The sequence below is a fragment of the Anopheles nili genome, chromosome 3 (genome assembly GCF_943737925.1).
Source record: "Anopheles nili chromosome 3, idAnoNiliSN_F5_01, whole genome shotgun sequence".
NCBI classification, from domain to species: Eukaryota; Metazoa; Arthropoda; class Insecta; order Diptera; family Culicidae; genus Anopheles; species Anopheles nili.
In genome coordinates, this window is record NC_071292.1 from 54,390,158 (window position 1) to 54,398,834 (window position 8,677).

Genomic DNA, 8,677 nt, shown 5'->3' on the forward strand with positions numbered 1-8,677 from the left:
TACAATTCTACGAATACAGCACAGCAGCTCCTACGCTAGGAACGGAAACGCAATGGCAAGAAAACAAAGTACAAACACATACACACACACATATACAAACGCAGCGGCACCAAACTTTTGTACAGGCTAGTGAAACGATAAAACATTCTAAAGCCGGAACCAAACCGGATGAGAAAAGCTGCTGGGAAACCTTTTCGCGGGCACTGGCGCACTTATTTACCGAAAGCTCATATTCGCGCACACTTTCGCTAGCATCATACTCTCATAACCGGGGCCTGGTTTTTTTTTCCTCGCCTCTATTTCGATTTCCTCGCCCGTTTCTCGTGCGGGCGCACTGTGGCGGAAGCTACCGTGGGCACTCCGTGCCGGCGCACCGGATCGGAAGTGGCTGGGTTTTCTTGCATTGATTGTTTGTTTTGCGGTTTATCTCTTGTGTTTGTTCAGAAAGGCGTCTAAGCGGTCGATTTTGGGCTCGGGATTGGGCTGTGGGACGTCCGGTTCGGTGGGTTTATCCTTGCACCTTGCCGGGGGTTTTAGCTTCTTTTATCGTGTGTGTGATTGTGTATGTGTTTGTGTGGGGAGTTTTTCTTTTTATGCGGCCCGGGTCCGATTGGGGTTTAATTTGATACGTGAGGTGCGGTGCGCTCACGCAACGCACAAAATTTAGCCATTTTGACGGATTGAAGCTGTTGCTTTTATAGGTTGATTTTTTATTGTTCGAAAGTAAAGTGGGGCACGGAAAAGGAACCAAAAATGTGTACTGGAGTTAGCAAGAAGAGCCGAGTCGTAACCGAAGGGGGAACGAGAAACGAAACAGAAAGAAAACACGGAAAAGAAAAAGAAAAACGAAGGTGGATGCTACGTGCGTCCTGGAAGAAATGTATCGTTAAAACATACCTCGAAGTGGCCCCAGCCATCGGCGTTCATCTTGGCAGCCTCTACGCTACCCTTAGCTCCCATTTTGTAATGTTTTTTCTCTGTGCCGAGAACGGTCTAATCGGGAAGCGCTTCCTTGCGCCGCGTTTTGCCGTTCCGGATGGTCAAACGCTCCCGGAGTTCGCCCGGTGCTCGCGGTTTTGTTTGTAATTCCGGGTTTTACTTGTTTTCGGCGGCGCTAGTTTTATTGCACTGTTGACTTTTTGTTTTTATTTGTTCGTTCGTTTGTTTGTTGTTTCGCTTTTTCGGTAATTTTCTTGCAAATGGTACGATTCGGGTACGATCGGGGTATAAAAGGTTCACTATTTATAACAGCGAGTATGAAATACAGGCTTTTCCTTAGGTTTAGTAAAATGTTAGCACTTTTCAATCACTCGGCTCTCGCGCTCTCGCTCACTCCTGCGCTCTATTTCTCTCCCGTTTCCCTCTCTCTTTCTCTCTCTCTGGCTTTCTCGCTCTCTTACACTCCCGCTCGGCTGTGCTCCGTCCTTTTCACTCTCTATCGCCGTGTCGGGAAAACTGTTGTCAATTTGAAAAAGGAAAACAAACGAACGTTAAGAGGAAGAAAGCTATGCGTCAAACACACCCATCTTAAGAAAGATTTTAGCGAGAAAAAAGGCCCAACGCAATGGTTATTTTCTCGCCCAGGATGCTGAAACCGACTTCGATGGTGTGCGGGAAAACGTCCCGTTCGTTTAGCACTATCGCTCTAAGCAATCCTTCCCCGGAGAAGCCTAGTGGATAACAATCTTCTATTTGTCTCACCACCAACGTGCCCAACGACGTCCGAGCAGCGGGGAAATTCCCGTGCGCCAGCACAAACCAACACCCGAATACGTCACGGAAAGAAAGAACCCTCGCAAAAGGCGCCCCACGGAACCCACACGGAATTTCCTCACACACAGAGCCACTGGCCACCGTTCGGTAGTGCGTGTTTCCCAGACAGCACCTTCCACGTCACGCCAGGATGCCCCAAAAACCAACGAAAATGTCGGCCCCGTTTCGCTTGCGCTCGAGTTTGGTCGCACAAAAAAGTAACACACACTTCACGGGGAAACTTCTCTCACGGTCCACCGTCCCGATCGATCGATGAGCGGTGAGCAGAGCTCGCATCCTTTCATCGTCTCACTCATCTCATGCACTGCATCTCATGTTCCTAGCGCACGCACACATCGACACGCGCCCGTTTACGGCTGGCGGTCGAACGCTTATGTTGCAAAAGGATGGGGCCCCGATTCAAGCAGGAGCTCTTTGGTGAGAAAAACTAGTGGTGAGAAGCTGAGACGCGTGAGACCGTGCCTGCTCACCGTGCTCACGAGCGAGATGTGTTGTGGTTGGAAATTGGAGCCTCACGAATCCACGCGAATCCTCGCGGTCACACCAATCGATTTCGGGAGGGTGATTGCACGGAATGGCCCGACGGAGTGTCCGTGTCACTATCTCCGTGTCAGGAAAAGCGGGACTCGAGCGAAGGCGAACGCACCCGCAGCAACCATCGGATGGGGTGCGTGTGCGTGTCCTAATAATCCTTCCGAGCAACTGAACGGCTCATCGACCCCTCGAAAGCCACGGGAGGGTGCGCGACTGTCATAACCTAATTTCCGTCGAGCAAACAAAACGGACTTCCCCCACGCATCGACGGGGCTGCACTTGCGGAAAAACACTCACACACACGGGAATAAAAAAACCACACACTTTTTCGAACACCCGATGCTCGTGCGAGTCCTGCACGCTTGGTGGAAATTCGGTTCGCCTTACCGACCGGAGCGCCACTATCGAAATCCTTTGCTGCCGTTTTCTGCGGGTTCTGCCGTCGTCGTCGTCGTCGTCGGAAAAGCCCAACTTTTCTTTTCTTTTTCTTCCTTTTTGGTCACCGTGCTCGCCACGGCGCGCTCACCACTACCACGCACAGGCGGTGCGTTTTTCCGGGAGCAAAAAGGAAAATCGGTGCGACCAACCGTGCACCACAAACACGACACACACACAGGGCGCGAGAGGATGCTGCTGCTCTCGCTGGGAGTCCTCGTTTCTGGGATGCTGCGCGAATGCTCACCACATCATCCTTACACACGCACACACACCATCGCATCGAAGACGCGCGCTCTCTCTCTCTCTCGATCTCACACACATGCTCACTCGCAGTCATCCTGAGAGCAGAGAATCGTAGTGTCAGAAGGTAGACTAGTACATCAGGTCATGCTCACGCATTCCCATACGCTGGTGTTCGGCAACCCTAACACAACCACACCGTGGACAACATCCTTCCATTCCGCTGGCTAGTTCCGAGCCGCTTCTCCGGCGGACGACGTTTTCGCGCAGGCGAGGGTTGCTATGGTGCCGTGGCAGGATGCTGCGCTCGTCCCGTTAGGGGGTTGCAAAAGCTCTCGTAACACGCATAGAACGCAGCCCTGCCTTGCGCTGGTCGGGTGAGCTTTCGAGAAATGGGGCGACGTCGACGTAACAAACACGCTCTCCCGATGCTCACGCTCATTCGCTCTCTCATCCCCGTGGTAGGATCGGCGTTTTGTACAACCCTGCAGTAAACAAAAATTTCATTCACGAATTCGCCCAACGATGACGATTGGGACGGTTCGGAATGGGACGGCTTATTGTGCCACCGCGCGGAAGCACCACAAACGCAAGCGGAAAGCGTGTCGCTGGACTTCGCGTGCTGGGCACCATGTTGGTTTTTCCAGCGGTGTTTGTTTTCCAGCAACACACTCGTTGGGAAACGCTACTCCTTGTGCGGTGTGGTTCCTGGTCTGGTGAATTCTTTTCTCCAGTTTTCCACACAACAATGACGCATGCAATGTCTTCTCTTTCGGAGTCTTCAAATAACCCCTTCTGATGAAGGCCTCAGGGTGGCCTTACAAAAGGGCACTTCGTATGAACGTTACAGGTCTATTGTGCAACTTTTATCGGTTGCCAGCCATGCGCCGGGTGCCTCCGGAAGCAACTTCAACAGCCCGCGCCACATTGACAGTCAATTCAGAGCACAACCATTGTCTCGTGCGGGAGCACATGTTAGCAATTGGATTTGAATCGCTTCCTGTAGACAATGGTGCGTGATTATGTCGGTTAGTACCCGATTACCACTGACAGGCGGCGGCAGGCGGGCGTACTCTAATTGCTTCGAGCTGACAACTCGGTGGTTGGGCATCAAGCCGGCGATACTCAGGAACCTTCTGACAGGGACGAACGCTGTGGCAAAACTTCTCGCAGCTGTCTCGTTATGATTGCGGTGAACGCTACACACCGGGCGATTTCCCTCGAAGTAGCATCCGTGGGCCGCGTGGTTGGAGCTATTTTTACGATTGTTTCGCACGCTGCTAGCGCCCTCGTCGTTCACGGGAAAAACCCACAAATCCATTTTCATTATATCACAATAAATCGTACATCAAAATGGGGCTCACGTTGGGCACGTTGGGTGTACCATAAAGTGATAAAACCATTTCCCCACGAGTCATTCGCCCGGAGGAGGCGTGTGTACGAGTGAGAGAGAAAGAGACATAGAGAATAAAAAAAATCCAACAACAATGTACAACGAAGCATCAACCATCCGGACAGGGCCGTACTGGCCGCGATCCTGCTGTAAACGGTAGAAACAGCAAATCAAAAACAACTCTATTACTCCGACTCTTCGAGTTCGGCCGTTTTACGTCGCTTTTATTGCATCGTAAGTGCCGTGCGCCTGGGACGGAAGCTTGGATGGTGTAAATGCAAACCACATTAAACGCGTCAGCGTCGAAAAGGGAAACAAAAATCAAATGGCAACAGCAAGCAACAACGAAAAAAAAAACAGGCGAGAAGAGAACTACAACACCGTCGCTCGTAAGTCACACTGGAGGCGCCCTGAAATGGGCATGGGTGGGTTTCGGGTTTGCGTTACGGTAGTTACATTGCGGTGGGCCGTGACAAAAGCGGCACAAAGTTCGGCCGCAAAGTGCCAGAACCGCACCCGGAGAGACACATTTAATCACCGCCCGATGGCCCACCCGGTTCTGGGTCCCGGTTTCGGTCCCTTAAGCACGCCGTTTTACGACCGGTCGTGAGAAGATTAGCCTGTCCTCAAGGCTCATCAGTTTGATTATTAATATGCATGATGGAATGGAGCGAGTGACGAGTGGGCGAACGGAGCCCGGGACGCATTGTTCCCCGGCTTGAACTGCGGCTGACCCAAGGATGGGCCCTACCTTTCCCGCTGACGGTGTCCTTTCTCGTTCCCGGCTACGGCTTGTTCAGACCCCAGGCAAGGACCCTTGGAGCTATTCGAGAGCCCGAGAAAACGCCTCCTCGAATGACGTCGGGAAGAGTAGAGAAATACGTTTCGCCACTGGCCACTGAATAGAAACGCTTACTAATATCATTCCTCAAGGACGGTGGCATCTTATCATCGATGAAAAGGTAAAACCACGGTACCGGATTGCGTATCGTGCATATTTTAGCTGAAGTGTCGTTCTTTGCTTTTATTTTTTCCCCCGATAAACAATCGTTCCGGTCCGGGCCGGCTTTCTTGCGAACCAATTCCACTCCAATCACGGAAAACCCCTTCACGGAACTTTGCGTATCGGAAAAAGTGGTCCCGCTGGAAAACGCACTCAAAACGAATCAAAAACTAAACACACAAAGATTACAACAAACGCAGGCACGCAGGAAGGTTTCGCTGATTTTTTTCTTCTATGTATGTTCTACTCGGCAAGGCACATTCACACAACGAACAACCGTTGAACGCGTGGTGATGCGATGAAGAGCTAGTTACAAATGGCTTGTGAAAATGGCGGATGTGATTGGCGATGTCCGCCCGGTGGTTTCGTTTATTTACATGTAGTTCATTCCACGCCCGGTCACGGCACGTAAGCCATCGACCATCTCCTCCCCCCCCCCCGAACAAGGACATTTACATTTTCCGAGCGTGCTAATAATCGCGCTAACGCGCCGGCTTTTCCACGAGTGTGTAATCGCGTTACGCGCGGGTGGCTGATAAAAATGGAAAGGTAGAAAATTATCACACCAAGAAACACGAACCGAAATGGGCGAAATGCTACACACGAACACCTACAGGCACACACACACATACACACGCTAAGATCGAGATGGAATGAAGTGCTGCTCGTTGACGAGCGTCGAAATGGTGACGACAAAACGTGTGCTAACGTCGTTACATGGTGATTACGATCGCACGATGTAAAAGCGCACTGGCAGGGATACATGGCGGAAGTGGGACATGGGACGATCAACGATCAACGGGAAACCGGAAGAGGGTTATAAAAAGCCCTCTCCCCACCGAAGGACTCGAACAATTTCGCGTCATCGCGCGAAAAAACCCCAACGGAAGGCGACGACGATCGCTTCATTTACCGTGCGCTGTAGCGGAATGGGTACCGTTCCACCGTTGCACCGATGCACCGGGTTCCGGGAATGTGGTAGCTGTGCAGCTTTTCACCGTGCTGTCTATTCACGTGGAAGAGAGTGGCGCGTGGCCCATTGTTCTCGAACGCGCGAGGATGTGTGAGCGTGTGGGGAAGGTTTTTATCCTTTTTGTTTTTGTCCGACTCGCCGAACACCAGCACAGCAAGGCTGCGAGCGTCAAATGGAACGATGGTTTGGGCCTTTTGGGTGGCCTTCGTTGCGAACGGGTTTTCCCGGCTACTAGCATGATCAACAACACACGATACGATATACACAAGTACACATAAACAGAGAGAGAGAGAGAGAGAAGAAGGGAAATAGAGAATGAGTGATAGAACAACACTTGGCTGGTATTACATAGACACCGAGAGACGAAGAGAAAGAGAGAAAGAAATAAGTTTACGAATACGAATAAAAAAAAACAACAAGTGAACAAGACACGAAATGTAAAACAGTACATTCACAAAACAGGCGATGGACGATGTTGCTACGCTTGAATGCTGAAGATGAGAAGGATGATGAAGGATGCTTCTAGCGTACGGTCGATGCACCACGATGACGTTTATGAATTTCGGTGATGGTTTTTTTTTGTGGCTGATGCACATGTGATGCACTTTGGATGCAGTTGGAGCGAATGTTTGTGGACCCACCCTCCCGGATGACACATACACTTAGGACACATACATCGAGCGGCACACAAATCAATGGTAGTGTCAAAACGACAGGCTTGGACAGCCGCGAGGCTAGTAGTAGCAGTGGTTATATAGTAGTGCTAGCACTCGTCCCGGTTACGGCATTTGCAACATCCCAACGAGCCAACGTCGAAAGAGAGAAAAAAAACAAATGGTACATGGAAATGAACAGAAAAAAACGAGCCGCAATGAAGCTCATTCGAACCACAGCGGAATCAGCGGCGGAAAATAATGGCCCGGACGTTGAGAGAAGCTAGAACAGAATGGAATGTTAGAAAAACCGAACGGAAGAACAAATAATCATCGCCCGTGCTCGTTTAGTAGATTAAAACGGAAACTATAGAGAGAGAGAGTGAAAGAAAGAGCATAAAAAATGCAACCGGAACTGCACGCAATGTACGAAATGCACGAACACGGACGAAAACGCTGCGGCCGTCTCTCGAGCCCGTTTCAGAGGCGGCACGACGAAACAAAAAAAGGAAACGGACCAGGGCGATCACTTACGGGCTCAAGGTGTATGCAGGAGTTGAACAAAACGGAGCATGACGATCTATTACTGCAACAGCATCTCATGAATCGGCGGGTGTGGGCTGAAAAAAGGAAAAAGCGAACAGAAAGGAGGGCAAAAGCGCCGCATTAGCACGCGTTCGCGATGAATAAGAAATGGCCCACGCGCGCACGCTCGTGTGTCACTCGCGAGCCTAATCGAATAAATAAACGATAAGCGCGCCCGCGAAGCGAACCGCGCTTTTCCGCCCGGAAAAGCGCGCCTAATGTAGCGTGAACGAGATCAAACGCTCCCAGCGGCTTATCTGGACCCGGGCGCCCCGAGCACGGATCCGGTCCGAGATCCTGCCCGAGATGCGATTACTCCCTAACGAGCTCGGGTTCGCGTGCAAGGGCGTGATTTGTGCTGCGAAAACCGGCCGCAAATCCACTCCACGGGGCACTTGCCGCATGCACATGATTGCATAAGCGCCACCCACGCTACCCTCTCGACCTACTTCCCGTGGGTGGGCATCCCGAGCGTGCATCTTCCTCCCTGCGACCTTGAGCATAATTGAAATGGGCTGACGCGATCTCGACCCCCACCGGAGAAGCCAGCGCAGCAGACGTGACCGAGTTGGCGCTGCACCGTGCACTAACGCTGCGCCTGATGCATCCAAGTGCCGGCCAATCCGGCAGCCCGGTGGGGTTGGGAGCTGGAGCATTTTTTTTTAACTTTCCAAAGCCAAACAACGCCCGGCGCCACTCGAGTGAAACGGCCCAGCTACGAGGGCTGCCGGGACAACGGCACTAGGACACGAGCTTCCCATTAACCTCTCGACACAATTGACTTGTCGCCGTCGTCGCCATGTCTCCGAGACAGGCTCGAGGCTCGAGGCGAGCGAGGAACCCCGAAGGAGCCCCAGGTAAGGGTGTGGCGTCCATCACGATGTCCTTTTTTTCGCCTGCTTGTCGACGTTCTCATTTCCTTCTTTCGCTACAACCACCACCGCCTTGTCACCGACTTTCGTGTGCCACTCTCTGCTGGGCGTTCTAGGCGCTCTTTCTCAGGCACGCGCGCGCACGAGAGAAAGAGAGGGAGAGGGAGAGAGAGAGAGAGAGAGCGCGCGCGAAAGCGGTCCTTTGGCCGCGTG

General features: G+C 51.8%; 1 protein-coding gene across 1 annotated transcript in view; it reads right to left on the reverse strand.

Moving 5' to 3' along the window:
• The window catches only part of LOC128725639 (uncharacterized), a 2,524-nt gene extending 1,555 nt beyond the window's left edge, over positions 1-969 (reverse strand). Inside the window, exon 1 of the mRNA XM_053819399.1 lies at positions 898-969. Within this exon, the coding sequence (XP_053675374.1) occupies positions 898-960 (63 nt within the window). The 5' untranslated portion in view covers positions 961-969. The remainder of the gene's footprint in view (positions 1-897) is intronic.
• Between the last annotated feature and the right edge of the window lie 7,708 nt (positions 970-8,677).